Source organism: Poecile atricapillus, chromosome 1, assembly GCF_030490865.1.
Source record: "Poecile atricapillus isolate bPoeAtr1 chromosome 1, bPoeAtr1.hap1, whole genome shotgun sequence".
In the NCBI taxonomy this organism is placed as follows: domain Eukaryota; kingdom Metazoa; phylum Chordata; class Aves; order Passeriformes; family Paridae; genus Poecile; species Poecile atricapillus.
The window spans coordinates 4479975-4505426 of record NC_081249.1 but is presented as its reverse complement, the minus strand read 5'-3'; the positions used below and the strand labels follow the sequence as shown (position 1 = coordinate 4505426).

The window sequence follows — 25452 nt, the reverse complement described above, 5'->3', positions numbered from 1 at the left end:
TACAGAAAAACACACTCCCTGGGTCCTTTGAAACAAAGATAACGCCTTTCCCATGCACCCCCCCTCAATTTCAATCCAAAAAGAATCATGCATTCAATTTCTGATTTTGATCATATGAATAAAATTAAATTAAGAGTGTGGCATCAGGAAATTAAGACCCATCACTCTCTCCAACACAACATGAATATTCTAATAAGCACACATCTATAACTCATAACCCATTAATTTAACAAATTGCTAATCTTTCTTTCCCCTTGTTTTCAACTTGCAGCTTAAGACGTCGGAAGCACTCCATGACAATATAGGGAAAAACTGCAGGAGTGATTACCAGATGAGAGATAACCCCTTTATCTAATCTTAAGTGTTCCTCCTAGGAAGGAAGAAAAGTGCCCATAGGTCGTTTTTCTCATTTACACGTGGGCAAAGGTCGCTCTTGGGTAATTTTACAGATCCAGCTGATGTGATATCAATGCCCCTGTTTACCATTCCTGCAAAAATCATGACAACCCAGTGCGCTGCTTTGGGCTGGGGACAGAGTTAATTTTCTTCACAGTAGCTAGCACGGGCTGTGTTCTGGGTTTGAGCTGAAAACAGACTTGAAGCACAGAGATGTTTTTGTCATTGCTGGGCAGCTCTTGCACAGAACCAAGTCCTTTTCTCCCTCTCAGCCCACCCTGCTACCGCCAGGCGTGGTGTGTACGAGGATTTGGGAGGGGACACAGCCAGGACAGCTGACCCCAGGGATATCCTCAGGGATATCCCACACCAGGGTGTCATGCTCAGCATATACAGCTGGGGGAAGGAGGGGGAAATGTTTGGGGTTATGGTGGAGGGGTGAGTGAGTGGCTGTGTGGGGCTGAGTTGCCATTGGGGTTTAAACCACAATGCCAGGGAAGCTGTTCTGACTGATGGGAAAAGTCTGTCTTAAGGCCAGTCTCAAAAAGAGACCAGCACCCAAGGAAGCAGAGGTGACTGGGCTTCACCTCCAGTCAGGAAAAGTCTCAAATAAAACCTCCTGGAATCTGTTTCCAAGCAGGTGAAGGACAGTCGTGCAGGCACAGACACTCAAGGAGGAATTTCACAGGCACATCACACCTGACCAATCTCACTGCCTCCTGCATCACAGCTGGATGCACAGATGAAGAGAACAGTGCCTGTGGCACACCTTGGCTTCAGTCAGGCTTTGGACACCGCCTCCCATGGCATTTCCATGTGGAAGCTGAGGATGTGGGGCTGAACAAACCATCCATGGTGTGGGCTGAAGATGAGCTGCACCCCTGGCTCCAAAACAGCCACGGCCTTGTGAGAAGCACAGAGCCCCAGGGGTTGTGAGTGGAGGAAAAACTGTTCCAGAGCCTGGAGAAAAGGAGGCTCAGGAGAGACTTTCTCACTCTTGACAAGTCCCTGGGCAGGAGGGTGCAGCCAGGTGAGAGTCAGTCTCTTCTCCCATGCAACAGGATGAGAGGACACAGCATCAAGCTGTGCTAAGAGGGGCTCAGGCTGGACACCAGGAGGAATTTCATCATGGGAAGGCTTGTTAAACATTGGAACAGGCTGCCCAGGGAGGTGGTGCAGGTGTCCAAGGAAGGCCTGGGTGTGCTCTGGGCTGGGGACAAGATGGGGAGTGGTCACAGCTTGGACTCAATGGTCTTGGAGGTTTTTCCCAACCTAAATAATTCCGTGGTTCTGTGCAGGTCTTCATCAAGAGCCTATGTGAAGGACAGACTGCACACTCAGATTTGCACGGATCAGCACTGAAGGGAGCAGCTGACATGCTGACTGTCACAGCCACGAGTCACATTTTTTGAGGTTCAGGTTGGACAACGGAATATTTCTTCCCCAGGAGACTGTGGCATGGCACTGGAACACTCTGCCTTGGACAAAGTATGGATTCTCCATCCTCAGGGGTGCACAGGACTTGGCTGGGCTCAGCCATGGCTCACCTGCTCTGGTGACAGCCCCAGCTCATTTGGGATGTGTGACGCACAGAGCTTTCCTGCAACCAACATTTTTTGAGTATCTACCTGATTTCACTGGGGCCAGGATCCCTCCAATTTATTTATTTAAGTGTAGTTACAATATTTAAAATGGAAGAAGCATGGTGTATCCAGGAGTCTGCTAATATTTGTATTCTGAGCACGCTGCAGGACTCCAGGAGTGCAACCCAAACCAGAAACTCTTGCTGCAATTGCTCTGGACTGTAATGACTTGATTTTGAGTAATTTTGCAAAGCACCCTTAACTAACTCTTCAGGGCCTGCACTTCAAGGTTTCATTATTAGCCTTATATCAAAGTTCTCCAAACACAGTGTCCACTGAGAACACCGATCACAGGCTGTAACCTTCACATGATTTCAGCCTGTCTTTCTCCACACACAAGCTCTGCTGTTGCTGTTTCTAATGAGAGAGGCCTTGTCCTTCCAGCCTCAATAACATCAGTTAAGAGACAAGGGAGAAAGAATGCTTGTGCTTTTAATTCTTGCAATTAACTTTTCTCTAGCCACTGCCTATGGAAGGCACGGAAAACCCTGCAGTAGTGCAGAAATAGCTACCAAGTGCAAATTCCCGATTTTCCAGACCTGTATCATATCAGCATGATGTGAAATACCTCAATTAACATCTAAAGATAAGACAGGAGGTGAGGCTACTCTAGTAAGCAGCATGGAAATAACAGATTTCCCTCCATCCCCAGTGCATCTGATTGGAAAAAAAAGTGTAAAACCCCATGTTAAAACACAGATGAGGTAGTGAGAAAGGTGATACTCTCCAGTTTCCCAGCACTCTTAGTATTTTTATCCATATGCTTCAGCTAAAGATAGACACAGCATTTTGGAGAATTTTACCTGAAATAATTGAAACTAGAGAAAGGCAGAAAGGAAGGAAGAAAAAGAGCAAGCGTGATTCAGACAGACAAAGCTGAGCTGTGATTAATGTCAGCTTATGCTAAACACAACAAATTTAGTGCATAACAAACACCAGAACCACCAAGTTGTATTTTATAAATAACCAGATTCATCAAGGACTGTCCAGATCCCTGACTGATTGAGGCCTGTGGCCAAACTGAACAACAAATTAGGTTTTGACTAAGTAATTTTGCTTCTGGATGAAATGTCAAGTAACTGATACAATTACCGGCTTTTAATTTTTTGTTTTCAAACAAAGGCAAAGCAGATTGAAACTTTTAATTCCTTGCAAATCTATTCAGGTAAGAAATTGGCTGAAATTGGTGTGATTTTGCAAACAATTTTTACCCTGTAATCAGCTTCTCTTTTCTCCAGTTCTAATTAGTGCTGCTGATGTTCACTCAGAGCTCAGCTGTGTGGGGCTGCTCACGGTGGCAGGCAGGATTTTGCCAAAATTCCCACCAAACAACCAACATCCCACTCCCATGGGATGTCACAGGAGCCTCAGGAGCTGCTTTATCATCTTGTCTTGCATGGAGGAGCCAGGAATCAAAAGACCCTCCCTAATTTCCACCATGGGTGCAGAACAGGTACTTACAGCTCAGGATTGAAGTAGGATGTGACATCAGCATCAGGCACACCTGCTACAGCAAAATTGCTGCTCCCAGTGTCAACCAGAATATTTAACTGCCAAAAAAAACAAAAAAAAAAAAAAAAAGAGAAAAGACAGGAGAGGTGATTTGCATATCCAATTAAACAAATAAACAACAACAACAACAAAAAAAATCACAGTTTTTGTCTAAATTGCCTCCAGTTTTAAAATCATGGTGAGCACTGCCCTGAGTAATAAATTTAGTGTCACTTTTGGGGAAATTGCTGCTGCAGCCCATCCAAAACAGCTGATCATGCTGAAATGCTTTAAAATAGTCCTGTTCCTGGAAGGGGGAAAACCCGCCAAGCCCACATTTGCACAGCAGATGAATTCCTGATCATCTCAAATTCCTTTTTGGCCTAAGCCCACATTTGCACAGCAGATGAATTCCTGATCATCTCAAATTTCTTTTGGCCCAACCCATGAGTGTTGGCAACCTGTCCAGGACACAGACTGAATTATGGACTGCTTAAAGCCCTGTTTGTCTTAGAGCTCATGAGATCTCACAGTAGGGGCTGAGTGCAGGTCTGGGCAGAAATAAGCAGAAGCACGCAGCTGCCTCGTGGATTGGAAAACACAGGAGCCATGCCCAGCTCATCCTGAGCAGCAGCAACCTTCCACAGCCTTTACCACCTTTAAAAATGAGGATTAACACCGTCATTGAAAGGTGGTCTAAGAGGGGGCCACTTGTTTGGTTAATTGGGAGGGTGATTTAGGCTGAAAATTTTCACATGCACAAAACAGGACGTGTCCTTTCCCCATCTAGCTCAGGTAACCAGGCTGGTCCATCACAGCTGCAGGATGGCAGAGCTGAAGGAAACTGCAGCCACATGCAGGATCACTTCTTTCAGTGGCACCTGGAAACTGCATCAGGTACAGAGCCATTAAATGGTAAATTTAAGTCAGTCAGAGATTCTGCTGCTACCAAAAGTAATGGTCACACTTCTCCCCTGCTCTTGGCTGGATGCTTCCCAGGCCTCCCTGGCAAAGCCACAGGGCTGGGATGTAAATCAGATCAGGTTCCTCACCCCCAGATACCAAGAAAAAATTGCAATCTGCCATATCAGACAGCTACTCAAATGGGTATGGCAGGAGTGGAAACCAGAAAAGGCTGATTCCCTCTTTTGATAACAACACAGTCTCAAACTGGCTTAAAACACCTGTTCCCCAGAAAAATATTAAAGAATTAAGAATTTTCCTGCAGGAGGGAGCGAGACATGAAGATTTGGTTGCCCATGGCTAAAGCCAGTTCAAACCAGCCCCCTTGATAGTCCCCATCACTCCTTAAGATGTGATGTAGCTTGGGATCTACAAAGGGAAGGGAATGTGGGGAGGGCAAGAGAGAACCTGACCAGGGAAACAAGCTTGGTGTTGACAAAGGAAGTGGAGAAAAAGGGCTGAACTCAGAAATGAATGTAAACACAAAGGAGGATAAAGCATTTGAAAAATATGTGCTGAATCCTTCTCTAATAAGACTGAGCATAGACAAAAAGTGTGAGTCAATGTTTAAAAACATCTTTAGTTTGCTCATGGAGGAGGAGGGAGGTGATGGTTACCCTCGTTTCACCCTTTTAATATAGTATGGGACTGATGAACTCTGAAATTTAAACAAGAATACAAAACCAACCAGCAATTTCTGAGAATCTCTTCTGAACTGGAGGCACACTCTGTCATTGGTATTCCCAGCCCTAATCTTGCAGAAATTTTAAGACTAAAAAGAAACAAACCAACAACCTTAGCCAAGTGCCTCGCTGCATCCCAGATTTTAGATTAAGCAAAGACAATACATTAAAATTTATTTTGTAACCACATGAGCTAGACAGAGACATCTAAGAACAAAAGGACATCCACAAGTTCACTTGGCTCCAGGAGCTGAGGCTTTAAAAGAAAATAAGAACCTCTGAGGCACTGCAATAAAATCCAAAGTTTGCTACATACTTCATTTCAATGATAGCAAAAGCCTAACATTTTTTCAACTACCTAGCAAGGTACAAACTATTCATTTCTCCCCCTTCTCTGGCATAGAAATCATATTAAAAATAAACAACAAAGAGATGTGCATCTATCAGGACCGACAAAATTTGCCTCAAAGGGGTGCTGCAGGGCTTAAATTAATTAGCCTTTCAGGCAGTCTGTGATGTTTGAGCAATGGGCACTTAGATCAGCATAAATACATGTAGGTGTTGCCTTAGCCTCTGTGATATGCATGGCACCATACACGGAGGAGAAAAAAAAAAACCAACCAAAAATCACTAAATACGACACATACGAAAGATATTTTACCCCCGCACCTTAAATACAATGTTATCATCACTGAATTCACAAACCATCGAGGGAAAGGGCAAATTTACTACCCACAGGATGGAGCAAATCAAGATTTCCAGGAGAAAACAGATATCCCCCACAGAGAAAGAGGGGAAGCACAAAGCTGGCTGGCCATGCGAGCTGCAGCCCACTCGGCCACGGCAGCGCTCACATGACAGATGCTATTGATGCTGACATTCTCCATCCACATCTCTGTGCATAATGAGGTGCAGGCAGCCAAGGCAGACACTGATTTATTGTAGTCCTCACAATAGAGCCAGTGATCAGCAGCTCATTTTGGGGTGGGTATAACTTACTGAGTTCCCTTTCTCTCCCCGCTACCCTTCGGCTCTGAATTTTCATCAGTGCCCTCGCGTCTCATGAAGAGCCACTTTGATGGTGTCTGCACTGCTCCACTCCACGCTGCCCACCGGGCTCCCAGAGCTGGGACAGCTTTGGGAAAGCTCTGGAGAGTCCCAAGGTGGCCCCTGAAGGAGCCATGGACCAGGGCTGTCCATCCTTACCCAACCATGGAGAGCAGCCCTGCTGAGAAGGACCTGGGGATGCTGGTGGGTCAGAGGTTGGACCTGCCCTCGGAAATGTCACCTTGCAGCCCAGAAAGGCAAATGTGTCCTTGGCTGCATCCAAAGCAGGTGGGGATCAGGAAAGGGATTGGGATTCTGTCCCTGTGCCCTGCTCAGATGAGACCCCACCTGCAGAGCTGCCCCAGCCCTGGGGCCCAGCCCAGGGAGCAGCTGGAGCTGCTGGAGAGAGCCCAGAGGAGGCTCCAGGATGAGCAGAGGGATGGAGCAGCTCTGCTGGCAGGAAAGGCTGGCACAGCTGCCATTGTTCAGCCTGGCCAGGAGAAGCTTTGGGCTGAGCTCAGGGTGGCCTTGCAGGGCCTGAAGGAGCCCCAGGAAAGCTGGAGAGAGACAATTGCCAAGGGCTGCAGGAATTGCCAGGAGCCAGGGAATGGCTTCAAACTGATAAAGTGTGTTTAGATTAGATATTAGCATTAAAACCAATGAAAAACTACTTTCCTTTTGCTTTTGGAAGAAGCGAAGACTTTTTTTTTTTAATTTTTATTTTTTAGTGTTTTGTTTTTTTGGGTTTTTTTCATGCTTTCCAAGTACAATTTCAGACCCACACAACAGAAACTGAGAGCAAATGCACAAAATTGTTTCTTTGCCCTGAAGGTCACCTTAACCACAGCTGTGAGACATGAAATCTGCACCTAGAAAAGTACCTGGAGATTATTTTGCTGTCTGCATTTCCTATATGCAAATGGTGTTGTTATTATTAACAGGAGGCTCATAAAGATCCCTATTTTACTGTAAGCAAGGCAGGAACATCCACCTCTGCCATGACAAACTCACAGAGGGAATCTGACACTATCTACATGCCATTAATTTGTGGTTATAAAAAGAAACTAATCCAAACGTGTTTACTCAAAGTCACGAACACTGAAAGCCAAAGCCTCGGAGGTCATGCATTTTACACTTTTTCTACTCTGAAGGGGTAGAGACACTGAAAAAATCCCCAGTCCTAATGATTTCTTTCAACTGGAAGTCAAACACTTTGTCAATACTTCAAGGATCCCTTAAACTTTCCAGTCCTTAACTCAGCACCAGCATGAAATAGCACTTACTGCATGCCACGCAGCTTCAACAGTTTACCTTACCACTATGTTTTTAATACTTTTAAGCCTTCCATTGCTAAATATTGTTGTATTTTGCTATCAGGAATAAACCAAAAAATGCCTATTGATGAGTTATCTTTTTCCCACTCAGCAAAGCTTTGGCTGTCTGTGGTTCAGGCACCTGCCCTGGTACAGCAGGTGATGCCAATATGACACATCCACACCAGACTGGTTGTTATTCATGCCTCATTTAACTGCCTGGCATAAAACAATTTGCAGTTACCCACCACACATTCAGAAAGTGAATTCCTTTACATTTTCAAGGGAAAGTGAGAGCAGCAATCATTCATTTTATTTTTTTGTTTCTCGTATCCCTTAGCTAGGACAGAAGTTGTTTCTTTCCTGCCCTGCTCAGGCTTTGTAGAAGCTTCTCTTCCCTGTTTGAGGTTGAGAGGTTTTGGTAACTTCCAGAAAATTATACAAAACAAATCCCACAGGCTGAAAGTGCCAAATGGATTTCTTTGAAGCAGGTGTCTGCATGATTTGGAATCCACAGACTTTTCCAGGTGTGGAATCCTAGTGCTTGCCTGCAAACCTGTCACACTGAACTAGGGATATTCTTCATCCCCACGAAAAGATTGGTACACAGAAAAATCCACTGCATTTGTTTTTTCCAAGTTCACAGGTGTGAACAATCCTTTTGGGTCAAGCAATAAAGTTCCACCACTGGACAGGGTAACTTTCTACAACTACTTGAAAGGAGTGAGTTGGTGTCAGTCTTTTCTCACAGATAGCAAGTGACAGGATGAGAGGGAATGGCCTCAAGCTGCACCAGGGTAGGTTTAGGCTGGATATTAGGGAAAAGTTTTCCTTGGAAATTGTTGCAAAGCACTTGACCAGGGAAGTGGAAAAGTCATCATCCCAAGAACTGTTAAAAAACCATGTGGATATGGCATTTGAGAATGTAGTTTATTGGTGAACATGGTGGTGGTGCTGGCTTGATGGTTGGACTTGATCTGAAAGGTTTTTCCCAGCTTTAACTATTCCATGATTCTGTAAAGAAACCAGACTGCAAAAATGTATTTGGCTCTTTGCTCCTGCTTCAGCTGAAGCACAGGGAGTGGGGGGGAAAAAAGGAATAGGATTTGCACATAGGGCCATAAATACAGTAAAGAATCTCATTCAGCCTTACATTTACTCTGGGGTTCAGTCAAAACTGAATAATGAGAGTTGATAGTTTCCTTCACAAGGCAGCAGAGCAAAGAAGCTGCTCTGTAAGAATTCATAGAATCACAGAATGGTTTGGGTTGGAAAGGACCACAAAGCCCATCCAGTGCCACCTCTGCCATGGCAGGGACACCTCCCACTGTCCCAGGAGCTCCCAATGTCCAGCCTGGCCTTGGGCACTGCCAGGGATCCAGGGGCAGCCCCAGCTGCTCTGGCAATTCCATCCCAGCCCCTGCCCACCCTGCCAGGGAACAATTTTTTTCTAATATCTAATCTAAACCTACTCTCTTTTAGCAATGATACCTTTTTTCATGATGAAAACTACAAGCCATCATGCCTCCTCTGGGATTTTAACTCGACCCAAGGGCGCCCCTTTCTCTTCCCTTTTCTCTTGTCCTCAGTGAAGAACACAACCATTCCACACCAGTAACATTCATGTGCCACTCAAAATCTTGTCCTGCTGTGCTTTCATGGTTTCTCCCAAAGCACCCACTTAAAAAAGGGCTTGTAATTCCACTCTGCTTGCTGGAGCATGTCACACAGTGAACTATGACAAAGTGAAAAAGTTTTTATCCCCATGCAGAGACCAGAAATAGGAATCATCCCATTACGTGCTCAGGAGCTGTTACCACACATCATCTTCTACAATGTAGATGTAGAAGTCCACCCCATCTCACCCCTGAGCGTGTACCATCTCTTAATTCTCTTCCTTATTTTGTCTCTCACTAATAAACCCTTCAGAAAATAATCTGCTAAACAGTGCTTAAAAAAAAAAAAAAAATTAAAAAAAAAATAAAAACAGGGGGTTCAAGGAAGTGCTGCTTCTTGTTAGGGATTAGCAGCTAGAAATCATTTGGGTAACAGCCCTTCTTTTTCAAACTGGTTAATAGATAGGAAAATTAGTTGGCAATTTAAATGCTGCCTCATTTAACACAATGATTCCTAATTACATTATCAGCCCATCTGGCAAGAATTGCTTACAACCATCACACAAAAAAAGAAAACACCACTAGCTATATGCTGTGTTTGCCCACAGTTATTACGTGTTATTATTGGCACTGACTGTCAGTCAGGTTACTTCAGCAATTTGTTTCTACAAATTTGTAATGTTACAGTATACAGTGGCTTTTTAAGCACATACTGTATGTTTTTTTCCTCCCCTGTGTTACTTAGAGTTAGCATTTGCAGCCTACTTTCTAATAAAAAAAAAAAAGTATCAGAAGGCTGGGCTTTAATATAGATTCTTCATCTGTTCCTCTGAAGGTGCAGAAATAAAAGCAATTTAAAAGATGAGTTAAGAGAAAGTTTTGGAAGCAATTCTAGATGTAGAGGACTGCAAAGTCAGACATAAACTTGAAAAGCCTCCCCAAAGACAGATTCCTGCTTGCAGAATAAGATGTACTTTGTTTAAAAGGTGAGACTGAAAACAAAAACATGTAGATTTGTTGGACTGGCACACTGTCCCTGGACTTTGGGGCTGGGATGGACTCTCCCATTTCTCACTGCTCACAAGCAGTCCCTGTACTGGAGGAACCCCACACCCCAAGGCTGGGATGGAATCACACTTCACCTTGGAGGAGGAGGAGGAGGAGGAAGAGGAGGAGGAAGGCAGACCCACATTTTTCACCAAGTCCAGCAGGAGTATTTCCAGTGTTGCCCTGAGTGAGGTCACCTCAGCAGAGAATCCAGACCTATCTGCTGCTGCCTCCAAAAAAAACCCCTCCCGTGCTCACAAGAAGGGTTCACCCATGCAGCCAGGATAAGAGAGGCATTGTGAGGAAAGGAAAAAAAAAGGTAAAAAAAGAATGAGATTAATTTTCTAATGATGTTTGTTCAGCAGGTGGTGCCCACATTTTGCTGCAGCTCCGGGGATGCAAAGGAAGGTGATTTATTGCTGCACGAAAACGTGGGCAAACCAGAAGGTCAAGTTTATCACCAAAGATAATTCCTGCTTTCACAACAGCAGAAGTTTGTCACAAACTGTGCTGTCTTTGTAGCCTGGGGAGTTAACAGGAGAAGAAGTGGCAGACCAAGCTCTCCAGAGAGTGTTTGGCCTTTGCTGCCATTCCCCTCGCTCCATTCCCAGATGGTGCCAGAACCTGGGATTTACATTCACTCCCTTCACATTCACTCCCTTCACATTCACTCTCCTCCCCAGCCACGTAAAACATTTATTCCCAAACACTCTCACACCCTCACTGGGCCCAGCAGAAGACCAAGAGTATTTCCCCTCAATCTCTCCATGGTCTGCACTGCTAGACTGGGAGGGATATTTCTTTTTTCCTGCCTGAAAAGCAATAATCTCTTTCTTTACCAGAAGATTACAAAGTGCTATCTGGATTAGCCAATCTATCCGTGTTTAAGAGCACTGCCTGCTTCTGTAGTGGAGATTTGTATAAAAACCACAAATGCTAAAATGACAGATTGCTCTGAAGTATAAACTTGCTAAACTAAATTGTGAGTTGAAATACGAGCATCTGACTGTGGGACTGATGAATAGTCATTTTGAAGAAAAATATTACAGGAAGTGCTTTATATATATTATCATTTTGACAATAAGGGAAGGCTATTATGGTTTAAAGACAAAAAAAATAGTCAGCCAATCAATCCTGGTAACAAAACAAAATATCTATTCTTCATTTCTGCGCTCTCCTTCCTGCCAATGCCCTCGGTTCCACAAACATTAGCATTCTTTCTGCACATGCCATCTCATGTGCTATCTTATTTTTCAGGCTGAAATTTATTTGCTGTGTCTAGATTTATCATACAACACATCCATCCTATTCATGCTACATGAACATGCTTTGCTGTTGAACATGAGCCATTACTTGCTTATCTTTGAGCTGTGTGAATCGTAGCAATTTTGTCTCACTGCCTTTTCAGAAAAGATTAACCTTTTCCCCCTGTTTTTTATTTTTTCCCTCCCTCAGATACGAGTCTCACACCCTGTAGCAGACAAAACCAGGTGTGTGAAGCAGCTCTGTAGTTCACATAAACCAGCTGCAGCTGAAGTCATGCTCTGCTCTAAGGTTTTAAGGAAAATCTGGACTAATTAGAGAGTAACAACAATAATCTAGAGGTCTAGAAAGAAACCACCTGTTGACAGGCTTTAAATGGCTCGAGAAGACGAAGGAAAAGTGTGATAGGGGTTGCCACAGAGACCCCCCAGGGAGCCAAACCTTTCAGAAGGAAGGGGCTGCATGGAAGCCAAGAGGTGCCTTCATCAGCCTTCCCCAGGGTAGCCACCAACACTTAACCACAATGAGAGTTAGCAGAAATCCTCCCAAATCTGAGTGAGGAAAATCTCTATATTTGCTGTACTTGTACCACACACGTTCTTGAATGGAAAGATAATGAGTGCCTAGATAAATGGGGGATTAAAAAAGCCCCCACAAACACTCTGAAATTCAAGAACGAATGCATGAGACATCAGCTATTCGTGCAGAAGCGCACACAAAGCTCTTGTTAAATCCAAAAGCCTGTTTCCACCTCTTAGTAGGTGTAAAGGAACTAAATTAATAAATTTCCTGGTAACTGCAGCGCAGCACTGACGAGACAGGGAGGCTGTAAGCCAAATGCCATTGGGAACAACTCTCACATTTAACTGCAAGCCTCGAGAGGAATCCCAGTGCCCACGCAGCCTTGGTTTAGAGGCAGGCTAAGTCTAAGCCCTGTGCCGTGTCCTAAATTAGCAAGAGTCTCATCCAGAGCCCTGCCCTCCCTCCCTGGAGAGCAGGGTGACTTAAGGTGCTGGAGAGACAGCTATTAATTCAATAATTCCATAGCTAAAAAGAGCTTAACTCTTGGAGATGTGCTTGTGAATGGCATCACCCATTTCACAGGCTCCTTCTCAGCAGAAAACCCTTCCTCACCTGGAAACCTCAGAGTGCCACCAGCACAGGGCAGACCTGCAGGGCACTGTCCAGCAGGACTCTGAGCTCTTTGGGATGCCACATCAGATGGAGCTAAGGATTCTGTAGGAGGAGCTGAGGAGGGGGAGAGTTTCCAGCTGCACAGTAAAGCAGGGCACTGTGGTTAAATGTCTGCTGTGGCTGTTCTGATCACCAGCACTACTTAGGGCATGATCTTTCTAAAAAGTATAATCATTTCAAAGAATTTTAGAAGTTGAGCTTTTTTAAGGGAGTTTAAAAAAAAAAAAAAAAAAAAAGGAGAAATCATGCTACTACATTACCTTTCAGAATACAATATTAAGGAGGGCTTTTTGCCTTTTTTTTTTCCTTGGGTTAAGGAAATGAAATCAGTAAGCCTACATAAATGTATTGTACCCAGTGAATGATTACAGTTAGAAGCTGCATTCAGTTCAGAATTTCAATTTTCTGAGGCTTTTGCTCTCCAAAATTAGCTTCCAATTTATTTTGTCAGGTCATTCTTTTCTTTTCCTCTATCGCTCATTAGACTCGGCGAAACTGCTGTCAAATAAAAAAAAAAAATAAATAAAAAAAGGGCATTTTTAACTCTTCTTCTGTATCTAGCTTCAGAAGTCCTACAGTACAACAAAAAAAATGGTTTGTTTTGAAATTAAATCAACAACCCTCCAACTGCAGTGAGACCAAAACAGTTTTGTACATATATACAGAGCCAAGCCATGCCAGCAAACTCAAGAAGGCTTGAAGTGACTAATCTTTAAACCTTGTAGGTGAGTCACTGCCCATGTTTACTGTGCCATCTGGAAATAACAAAATTCATCAGGGGAAGGAAGCCCATTCAGTCAGAGCTTCAGTCCCACTCCTGTGTTCCCACCTTCTTTCAAAGGTCTCCCTCACACCCAAGATCTGAACTTTAAACTCAATTTTAAATAAGATCCCGGATTTCAATTACACTGGAGATGTGAAACCAAGTGCCAAAGCTGCTCCTGCAATACTTTAGAAGGTTTTTGTTTTGTTTTGGTTTTTAGGGAGACTAAAAGGAACATAGGGAATGGTTTCAAATTGAAAGAGAGTAGGGTTAGGTGGGATATCAGGGAAAACTTCTTCCCTGTGAGGGTGGGCAGGCCCTGGCACAGGGTACCCAGAGAAGTTTTGGATGCCCCTGGATCCCTGGAAGTGCCCAAGGCCAGGCTGGATGGGGCTTGGAGCAACCTGGGACAGTGGAAGTTGTCCCTGCCATGGCTGGGCTGGAACTGGATGATCCTGAATTTCTCTTCCAACCCAAGCCCTTCTATAATTCTATGATTTGAAGCAGTGAATAACTTTGAAAAAAAATCTGTATTTCAGAGGTAAATAGAAAGAAAATGAAACTTGCAGTGAGAAAAATCAGATTTTTCAGAAGGCTGCACGCCAGGTCTGATCTCTTACCTCTCCTCCCCGCTTAACCTCACTCTTGTAGTGACACAAATTCTTTCCAGGTTTTTTTTTTTTCCCCCTTCCTCTATCAAAATGTTAGTTTTGGAGATGAGTGTTTGTTAGCAAAGGTTTTTCAAAGCCTGGAGAGCTGTGAGGAGGAGAGGTGAAAGCAGGACACTCCTGACTCATCAAGTCTTTCCCTTCTCCCCGGAGCGAGCTCTTCCCAGCAGCACTTCCAAACCCACACCGTGGGCCACCACTCATTAGAGCATCCTTCTGACTTCCCGCTTTCAGGAATTCCTCCTTACGTTTTCTTAGTGCTTCTCTTCAAGGACACTGGATGCCTAGAGACTTTTTCCAGTCTGTTCTCCTAAAACGCTGTAACAAACCCAAAGTGTGTGAGTTTTCCCTGAGTTTTCTCTATCCACACACCACAACAGTGACCAACCTCCCCAAAACATGGAAGTCCATGATGTGATGCCATGGCAAGACCCAGCTTGAGACAAGTTCAGGGCTCTGAAAGCAGCCTGTCCCTCCTGGGGGCCAGGAAAGCCCAGACATTCCCATGTTCCCCCAGTGAGATCCCTGGATTAGCCGGGATAGTTGGATTTGGAGAGGTAAATAAACAAGCCCACACCTTGGCAAGCCAGCTATGAACTCCCTGTACCTCAAGGCACCATCCTCTGCTATAAAAATGCCATGACTTGTTCCTCAGGCCCGATTTGCAGCACTGCCAGGTTTTATTTAACACGAGATCTGGGTTGTGTCAGCCTGAGGAGCTGAAAAGGCCAATCCCACCCTCTCAACTACCTTGAACCACCTCTTCCTCACCTGTCATAGCAGCTCCCACCTCTTTCCTCCCTTTCTGCCCAGAAACAGCCACCATCCCACACTTTCACACACCTACTGGGCTGGTAGGATGGTAAAGGGACAAGACTGGATCTGCCAGTGCAGGGGAGGGAAGGGAAGGAGGGAAAGATCAGGACAGAACCCACCAGTTCATCTAAGTCAGGCACAAAGACTGGAAATTGGTTATTCTGATCGTGTTTCCTGTTGGAAAAGTTGTCCCACACCTCTGGGGAAATGGTGTAGGGCCAGGCAGCTTCTCTCTGCTCTTGGGCCATCTTTGGTGGCCACAGGAATGTGCACAGGCAGTCCCAGGTCTCCGAGCACAAACAAGGTGATGTAACTCCAGTGGTTTTATTTCCCTGGCAATTAATAAAGGGAATACAACAGATGGGAGGCTTTTGCTCCCCATTGCACCTGACCTATTTAGGATATTGCCAAGCAGAGTTTGATTGTCATCATGGGTGTTCCTTGGAATTATACAGGGGAGTTCAAAGGCACAAACAGAAAACAGCTTTATGCTCCATATTAGCAGGGAGGACTATTTGATTGGGGGGAAAAAAAGAAAAAAAAAAAAAAGCTGTTAAGCAATGTCATAATGATGCATTTGATTAATTAAAAATAAGAATCAAGCTTTTTATTCATATTTGTTCTAATGTTTTTACTTAAAAAATTTGGCAGGACAATTTAAAAGGCAGTTTTGATTCTCAAGTGAAATAAGACACGCTTCTAAAAAAAAAAAAATTCTCTTTTTTGAAAGCAGCACTGTTCCTCCCCTGCTATTGGAGTAGTTTATTTCTCTCTCTCCTTCTCAAACATTCATACTTTACTTTTTCCCCTGGCTAATACTGGAGAGGCAGCAGCTCTGGGAAATGAACCAGCTTTGCCCGTGGCTCATACATCATTACAATTGTTAACCAAGTTCCACTATAAAAATCTTGATTACACAGGAGAACACGGAGGCATGCAGGAACACAGCTTCATTTCCAGATACCAGATTGAGTTTGTAGGGCAGGAAGTTAAAGGGCTTTGTTATGCTCTCAGGTTGATAAAGTCTGCCAGGACACACCATAGCAGCAGACGTCAGACAGCTCCCTACAATCCATTCCTCCACACAGCAACAACTCCAGTGTAGGAATGAGCTTCCTTCTGCTCTGGCCAGGGGTTACACGCCTCTGTGTGATGGTGGATGGGTGATGGGAGCTGGAATTGGATGGGCTTGAGGGTCCTTTTCGACCCAAACCATTCTATTCATACCAGTGGAGCTGACAGTGCTCAGGGCACTGGAATTGTGGAATTTTGCCCACTGGCAACAGCAAATGCTGTTGTGCACACCTGCCAGAGAGAAAAGCTCCCAAACCTGGACAAAAAGCTGCAGGTAGTACCACTGGCATCTGGTCACTTGCCAATGACCAAAGGTCATTCAGGGTAAACCCGAAGGCTCAGCAGAGTGCAAATGAAAGTTAATTTTAGCTGGAACATGCAGCACACAGCAGCGTTCAATAACCACAGCCCCTGAGAAATTTTGTGAACTTTCCCCATCCCCCACACTGTTTATCTCAGTGGTTCAAACGCAAAAATCTGGCACTTTGGATCATGTGAGATGTTTGTGTTATTCCCTGAAGGACTTTGCTTCTGAGAAGTAATGAGAAGATTATTCTCTGACAGTTAAGCTGAAGCACTGTGACTGCATCAGATGTTACATTGCTCCAGCAGCTCCCAGACTTTTGGGAAGTGTGGCCACCTTTGAACTCCTCTGTCTTATTTGCAACCTGAGAGTTGCTGAGAAGAAAAATGAATGAATTAGATAAAAATCTCTTTAGTCACCGAAAAGGTAGGATTGATGAATCATTTTCTGACACGCCTCACACTTCACTCTTTCCTGTAGCAGACATCTGCCAGGCAGCACAGTGAATAAAGGCACAGCCTTTCCAAACCATGCTTAAGCAGCACAGCAGTGCTGAAGTGCCCTGAAGAGCTCAAGCTGGTGTTGTGTGCTCTGGCTTGAATCACAGAGCCATGGAATGGTTTGGGTTGGGAGGGACCTTAAAAAATCACCTCGTTCCAACCCCCTGCCACAGGCAGGGAACCTTCCACCAGACCAGGTTGCTAAAAGCTCCAACCAACCTGGCCCTAAAAAGGTGCCACAACTGTTAAATTCTTATACTGCAGACACTGACAGTCAAGGTTTCTGTATCAACAGGTATCACCATGGAATTTTGGAAGTAAAGTTTCCATTTACATAGGAAAAAAAAATGTGAGGGAAAAAACCTCCCTCAAGATTTCACAAAGTCACAATTTTGAAAACACATCCAAATCCTGCAGTCAAAACAAAACACACCACTATTTTATTTTCTATGCCAAAACTATTGCTGCCAGTGGCATTCTTCAAATCCTTTTCTTCCCGAGCACCACAATAAAATTTTCAAGTTGGCACATGCAGGACCCAAGCTTCCATATGATGACAAAGCAGGTAAGCCTTTTGTTCCTGTAGAAACCCCAAATCCTGATCTTCTCTGGCATAAAGCTTCTTATGGAAGAAAAGTAGGAAGCAGAAAGAGCCTGGGTGGTGGAAAAAATCTCACATCTGGCCTTGACCTGAGCCTGAGCATTAGGTGGGCTCCAAGGTGCTCTTCTAAGAGCCACTCTCACAGGCAGATCCACTCACAAATATCAAGGAATTATCTGAGAGATGGCTGCCAAAAGCATCCAATTATTTTCCCCCTGTCAAATGGCAGGAGCTGGCCTTTAATCCCTCCCTCAAGTGGAAAGGTGACTTTTGAGTTGTCATGTCTTTTTCTTTAAAGCAAAAATGCCAGTTTTGGAGTTTTGGATCCCTAAGGATGGATTCTTCCCTGTATTTAGAGAGGAGAGGCTTACCAAGTGTTACTGCAGCATTAATACATTTTCTCTTTTAAAATAAGACCAGACTGGGATGTGAGACCAGCATTTTCCCTGAACACATGCAATCTAGTTTAACAGCAGTTTTTGCTAGTAAATAAGTACAAAAATAAGCCAACCATAAAGCTAAATAAAATCAAATAATTTTAGTACTTGCAAGCTGAGCAAAGAGGACAAAATCCACAAGTAATTTGTTTTTCACAATATCAAATTATTAGTAAGCAGCGGTGAGGGAAAAAAGCATTGCAGAGTGCAATTACTGTCTTAACAGATTCCCTTCAAAAGGGCCTAATTATGACACATTAATTGTATTCACTGAATTGTAATTTTCACTCAAATAAGATCTTTTTCCCCCACCTAGCTTGCTTTCCTCAAATTCCCTCCCCTTGATATCCCACAGGTTTCGTCTGTTGGAGAAGGACTCTTAAAAAAAAACAAATTGAAAGTCTAGAACATTCGTCCCCAGCTGCTCTCCCCATAAAACACTCTCAGACATAAAAAAGGCAGCGAGAGCAGTAGGAAAGACAGGTACACGAAGAATGAGGGAAGAACCCCGAGGGAGGAGTGAGAACAGGGGGGAGAAGGTGCTATTTTATCAGCCTTTGGCAAAAGAGGGAGCAAATATTGACTCTGGCCCGAGGTTTCTCAAGGCTCCAGGGCTGACTTTGCTACGTGGCCGCTCTCGGAGGACGTGCACGAGAAAGTCCATTGGGAAGCCACGCCTGGAGCAAGGCTGCTGGGCAGGCTGGGCCCATGGACAAGCTTTCACCCTACAGGGGAGAGGTTTTCAGAATTCCTTGGTGAGGCTCTCAGGTGATGCCAGGCTGCTGCATCCCTCGCTGTGCCGCGCACGCAGGTGGCACCGCAGCGAAACCAGCGCTGTGGGGTTGGCGCACACTCGAGATCCCTCGGGAGCTGCCAGCGGTGGAGGAGCATCCTGAGCGTTTCAAGACGAGGGAAAAGCGTGGTGGGTCGCTCAGGCTGAGGTTCTCCTCTCAGCTAGGCTCTTGGCAGCCCAGGTGAGCCAGGTCCTGCCAGCCCAGGTCCACAACACCGCAATCCAGTCGCACGGCGGGCTGTGATGGGGGCACGAACAGAAAGGAAAATAAAATCTATCTAGTATGGGGCTACTTTAAGTGCTTTGAAGGGCACTGAGCTGATGGATACAAATTCAGGTGTAAAACTGACCTCAGAACAAGTTCTGTGTTTTCTTCATCAGCTTGGACCTACAGAGCAAACCCAGGCTGGAAAGCAGCAAGATGTAGGACAGGCCTGTCAATAGCAGGAAAAAACACTTCCCTTTTTAAGGCAGCTGAGAGCTGCCTCCTTTACTTTGAAGATTTGATCTCAAGCCCTAATCTACGCTGAAATAGAAGCAACAAGTTCCTTCACTTATTTACACAAGTTGTTTGTAGGATTAAATCTGTATTTTACAGCCAGTAGGAAAAGGGGGAGAGAGAGGTCCGTCCGCCTCACACTGGTGAGGCACATGTGAGAGCCATTGTACCAGCTTCCTTTTTCAAACAGACCTGTACTTGACAGTGACCAGACAACACTTCAGGTCAGACTCGTTTCACTTACACTGAGTGAGGAAATTTCAAAGGTAATAAAATGTGGAGGCGATGTAATAGCTGAGGTGTCCTTACATACTCGAAGTCGCAAGTGCTCTTCAGGAAAATGAAGACCCCTGCAAGGTGTAGTAGCTTTTAAATCTGTCTTGCCAAATGCAATCCCTAGAGCTCACAGCCCTCTAGTCAGAGAAGGGGGGAAAAAGGAGAAAAAAAAAACAAAACCAAAACCCAAAAAAGAAGAGAAAGATTTCTTCCTTAATAATCCAAATGAACCAAACACATGGAAATTCCACACGGGCTTTCTTTTGTTCACTGTTTCATTTTCATCTCATTTCTACACCAAATCCCAACTAATTTACACTTCATTCAGGCAGAACAGTTATTTGCTCGCCCTCTACTTTCCTCTTTCCAGATTTAACTGATGCTTTTTCCTTGATAGGGAACGAAACACAGAGTGATAAAAAATGTGATTCTGACACCTATTTCTACCACCCCTGCTCCTCACAACCCCTCCTCCCCACTCCTCCTCTTCTGCCCCAACCCACCAGGATCTGAATTCAGGATTGCTACAACCAGAGACCCTGGGTAATAAAGCTTCCATCACTTCTCTGAAGAGGAGAAAGCACCTTTAAAGGAACAGTTGGTGGGGCTCTATCCCTGACTCTGGGAGAGAAGCATGTCCTGAGGAATAACCACAGTGAGCCTCTTCCATTCAGTGCAATTTACGCTCGTATTTTGGGTTATTTCTGTAGTACAGGCTCTACTACCTCCACAAAGTCCCTTTTCCCAGGGCTAATTTTGGATGGAAGAAGGTGCCAGAATGCTAATTTGTAAGGGCAGGGACTTTCTGGTCAACCCAAACCTGGTATCTTTGCTTGCTTGTCTTGGGTCAAAAACATCACAGCCTGCCAGGCCACAGCCATTCACTTCACTGTATTAGTCCTGAATTACAAATGCCAGTTCCTCATCCTTTTTATTTTGCAAGTATCCAACAACAACTAAAATCGATTCAAATCACCATTTAAAAACAGGAATATTTTGCATTTCATTGCTATTTCCACTAGGCAGATCTGGAGGGATTTTGATGCTGCCATCTCAAAACACTCCAATGCACCATAGAACTTGTCTTTGCTTCTCAGCCTTTTGTTTTTTCAGCTGTCATAAAGAACCCAAAAATAAATACAAAAGATCTTAGTAATTACTAAAAAAAAAAAACCCAAAAAACAGAAAGAGAGGCTTGAGATGGAACCTGCCTTCTGATATTTGAACAAAGAAAGATCACATTTTAAAAGTCCTTGTATCTAGGAAGACAGTGAGCCCCTTTTCTGCAAAATTAAGAAAGTGGAGCTGAGCTTGTTGGGGAATAGCACAGTGCCAGAAATCAGATTACAAGAGTGGTTGAATCTTTCCTCACATCTTCATTCCTTCCAACACTCAGGGAATGAGAGCTACCACCAATTATGGAAAAATTGCTGCAAGGTCAGAACTTGTTAATGTGTGTGTACATCACTTTCAAAACACGAAGCCGTAAATTCTGAGTCCATGACACACTAGAGGTATTTAATACATATCCTTCTTTATCATTCCTTCCTTTAATAGCTGGAAGAAATGGAAGGGGAGATAACCTCCCACCAATTATGTGGGAGCTGAAGTTTGTGTTTTGCAGCAGAGGCCATGAGACCCAACATCCACACTGACCTGAAAACTTGGGAGCAAGTTCATAGAGGGGGTTTTTGCTCACCCCATGCACAGAACAAACTGCCATTAGGATAAACAGCAGATATAAAAGCCTCTTCACGAACAGAATGAAAAAGTGACACTGGAAGGAAGGAGCTGTGACATTCAGAGCACAGGTTGGATCCTTCTGACGTTAATCAGGAATAACATTTACCTGTTCCCAGTGAAAACACAGCTTGGAAATGCAGTGGGATCAGCAGGACTGCCACCACCTCGTACAAAATGAGGCAATGGTACTGTCCCTGCAAACATTTAATGCAGTCCAGATGGACTTCAAGAAAGCTGTGAAAAACATGAGGTTTTTTTAAGAGTTTGACTATTCTTTTGGTCAAAAGCTTGTAGGAGAAACAAAATTAATATGAAGAGAACTGCAGTGAAGATAGCAAAAAACCCTAAATGATCTTAGATTCAATTTCTCACAGTGCTTATAATCTCGGGGTAGGCAAAATAATAAAAGATAGAGCAAAGGAATTCCACTGGATTATTTAAAGAAATAGCTAAGAACACTGCACACAATTCATATTGGGCTCTTGCCACCTCTTATTTAAATCTGAAATTGGAAGAAGTGCACCTGTACAGAAAGGTATAAAGCACATAATCCATCAGGAGTAGGACACAAAATAATGCATCCATGAAATAAGGGACAAATACATCACACCCTTCAATACAGTAGACTGTTTTCACCTTTCACACAATTCTAAAGTAGGTTTAAATGTGAATGAATAAGAATTAGTGGGAGTAATAACATTTGACACCAACCTGGTAGCTGGTCTGGAGATCTGATAGGATTAGGAAGGATACTGTATCATAAAACTGGAAATGATCAGAAACACTTTGGCTGCAAACACTTTGCAAAACTGGATTGACTGCACTGAAGTTTCCTGTCTTGGAAATAAAATAATTTTTGACTTCACACAGCTGCTCTATTTTTGTACCGTCAGAACAAGTGTTTCAGAACTGCCATTGTGAATCGCAGTTCTGTGCTGTGTTTATCTGCTATATGACAAATCAGAACTGGAACGAAAGCCAAAAAGTATGCCTTAAATGACCTGAAAAACGAAATTCTGTCATAGTAGCTTCCTTCCAAGAACAGAAATTAAAAAAAGGAAAATTTCTAAAAATGCAGCTGAGCAGTAAAGCGAGCCCTGTAGTGCAGAAGCCTTTCACAAATGTTCATTCCCCATTCTGGCACAGCAGCTTCCAACACTTGACGCACATGCTCCCGAAGTCATGGCCACCAACACTACTGTAACCACCACATCAAATCTGGTTCCTCTTCTCACAGCCTGCTGCCTGGTCGTGGTCCACCCCTGCCCTGAGTGCATTTCCCCATCCCCTCCCTGCTCCTGTGCAGAGCAGCAGCCGTGTCATCCACCCTTCTGCTCCGGGAGCGCAGCCGCGCTGCGCCGCCGCTCTTCGCTGCCAGCATCCTCCTTCCTCCTTGGCAAAATGTCAGGGCAGCACTCCTGCTCCCTGGGCTGGCCTGGGAACAGGCCTGGCTGAGGCAGGGAGCTGGGGAGCCCCAAGCTGGATCGGTGCAAGAGCAAGGGAAGGTGTCCAAGCATCGCTTTGCAGCGCAGGTTCTGACGTGAAGCAAAGTCAGGTTGGGAGGAGCATTTAAATCGGGGAAAGATTTTCCTTTTCTACACCATCATGCACAGCCCACTCCCAACTCCAGCAGCGACTTGGCCAAGGAGCTTAACACAATCCAACGCTTGGCACTATCCAGACACTTGCTTTTAGTAGCAGCATGTGAAAGATTCAAGTACCAACAGTAGCAGCTTTGTAGCTTTATACTACTCCTCGCAAAGCAGGAAAACAGCAAGTAACATTTGTGATCTTTAAGTCTTCAGGTTTCAGGCAAGGAACGAGATAACAAATTCATCCTCATCAAAAGTATAGAATAAATTCTAACTGTACTCCACTGAGTCATTACACACCAAGATCTGATTTGGGAAATAGAAGCATTTATAACCTTACGTACAACCTCAGTGGGTCTACTTGTGAATAAAACCTCACATGTGCTAAACCACTGGCAGTCTTTAAAATAATTAACTTTGCAAGAAGTCAGAACTAGTTCAAAATAGTAAAAGTTTGGCAATTAGATTCAAAGCATGTTTTTTTTTCATGTGGAAAAAATAAAAATCAGAGGAAAGTTTAGCTGAAACCTTCCATCACCTGTAACACAAGTGATACGAGCTGTTAAGCATAAGAGAAGCCTCTGGGTGTACTGAGGGCAGCACATTTCTCCCTCTTAGACCTCCAGTCATATTATTAAAGGCCTGTCACATTTTTCAATCTCCATTTCTTCCAATTTCAGAATCCCCCTAGACATGTAAGGAGATAATAAGCTTGATAGTCACTTTTCCTACCTGAAATTATTTTTTTTTTTTTCATCTAAGACATGCTGAATTGGTTGATTAGTCCAATCAAATCTGGTGCCTTGATTCTGGCAGTAGCCAATACTGAATGTTTGAATGTTCCCTGGAGTTATGAAGCACACACCACACCACACCACACTAACAGAACTAGTCAAATAAGCATCACTCAACACGGAGGAAAAAATTATTTCATGGCCTCTGTGGCTACTGGGCCACACCTTGATACGTCAGACCTAGTTAAGTTTTTTTTTTTTTCTTTTTTAAATCTCTATTTATTGATCAGAAAACAATGCCAGCCTTTCTCAATGCATGTATTGATCCCAGTGTGATACCTTTTGATTAGAGAGATGATGTGGCCAATCCTCTTACATTTGAGGGGCAAAAAAAGAAAGAAAGAGCTCAGAGACGTCCAGAAATGCAATGACGGCTGAACACTCCCCATTGGCTGCGCATTTTGGCATTCATTGGCTTTTTATTACGTAGGGGAGTTAACCAGAAGAATAAAGATTTTTTTTTTTTTCTTCTGTCTACACTGGGAACCAAAGAACCTAAACTCCTGAAGCAAACACAAAGTTCTGAAGGAAAGCCCCGAGGGCTCGCAGGAAATTAATCCCCACTCAGCTGACTAGTCATCCCCACCAGCAGCGCTCCTCCTGGGATCTCATGACACACATGAAAGAGCGACTACACGGCAAAAAAACCCAAAAACCAACCCGAAACAAACTTCAGCCACACTGGTGGAGACAGAGAGGGAAGATTCAGGGCGACACGGTTTATCTGAAAACAATATTCAGAACACACACTTTCTTTGCCCCGTTAATGAGCAACTCACGGATTCCCGACAGAAGGGGCTGGTTGTGCCCAGCCATCACTTAGTTTAGCAGGAAGATGCCGAGTGATTCTCCCGGGAGCACTGGGAAGATCTACCAAAGCACCCAATCACGATGCAGAGCAGCTTAAAAAAGCAAAGAATAATAAAAAAAGCAGCCTCTGTCTCTAAAACACGGTCAGTTCTACCGGCAGAGCTTCGGATCCAAGCGCCGTGACACAGCCTAAAAGAAAGCCTGGGGACCAGATCGGAGATTTCCCGAGCAGGGTCAGGTCAGGGCAGCCGGGGGATGCTTTTCTCCTTCCTGCCCTCCCTGCCGGCCCCGGAAAGTCTCAGCTCTGCCGCCGCTCCCCCGCGCCGGGCACCGGCACCGTCTCCCGGGAAGGGAGGGGGAGAAGGGGAAGGGAGGAGGCGCCAGCTCCGAGCACCGGGACAAAGTTGCTTTGGAGCAGGGGGGGCGGCAGAGTCGCTCCCACCCAGGATAAGTTTGGTCCCCTCCTCCCCGTGCCCCCCGGCCCGCAGCCCCCGGCCCGCTCCTACCGCCTGCGGCGGGGTCCCGATCAGCATCTCCAGGTAGTAACCGCGGCCGGAGTCGCCCTGGAGGTTCTCCACCATGGCTAAAAAGTTGAGGGTGCCGCCAGGATCCGAGGCCAAGGCCAAGCCGTCCGCAGCCCCGGGGGCATCCTGCTGCCGGCTGCCGCTCGCCGGCCGCAGCAGCACCGGGGCGGGCGGGGAGCCGGCGGGGGCGGCGGGGTGGGACACGCGGAGCGGGAGGGAGAAGAGAGCTCGGCAGAGCCCCGCCGTGCCGGCCAGGAGCAGCAGCAGCAGCAGCAGCAATCCGGGAGCCGCCAGCAGCGTCCCCATCCCGGCGGCAGCGCCGGGGCCGGGAGTCGCTTCCCAAGTGCGGCGGCTCCGGCCGGAGGCAGCGGGCGCCTGGCTGCCAGACGGGAGCAGCCGGGGAGCGGGGGGGAGGAGGAGGAGGAGGAGGAGGAGGAAGGAGAAGGGAGCGGCTTACCCACGCCCCGGCTCCATCTCCCCCTCCCCCGAAGCGAGCTCCTCCTCGCGTTTCTCCCGCACGGCCCCCGGGCAGCCGGAGCGCTCGGAGCTCCGTGCGGGGAAAGTTGCTCCGACCCAGCGGCCACGGAGAAACTTCCCGGCTC

At 45.2% G+C, this 25452-nt stretch overlaps 1 protein-coding gene across 1 annotated transcript in view; it reads right to left on the bottom strand.

Annotated features, from left to right (window-relative positions):
• The window catches only part of BACE2 (beta-secretase 2), a 49620-nt gene extending 24367 nt beyond the window's left edge, over positions 1–25253 (bottom strand). Inside the window, exons 1-2 of the mRNA XM_058826095.1 lie at positions 24833–25253; positions 3501–3589 (exon numbers count right to left, since the gene is read on the bottom strand). Coding sequence (XP_058682078.1) covers positions 3501–3589; positions 24833–25156 — 413 coding nt within the window. The 5' untranslated portion in view covers positions 25157–25253. The remainder of the gene's footprint in view (positions 1–3500; positions 3590–24832) is intronic.
• Positions 25254–25452: the final 199 nt, after the last annotated feature.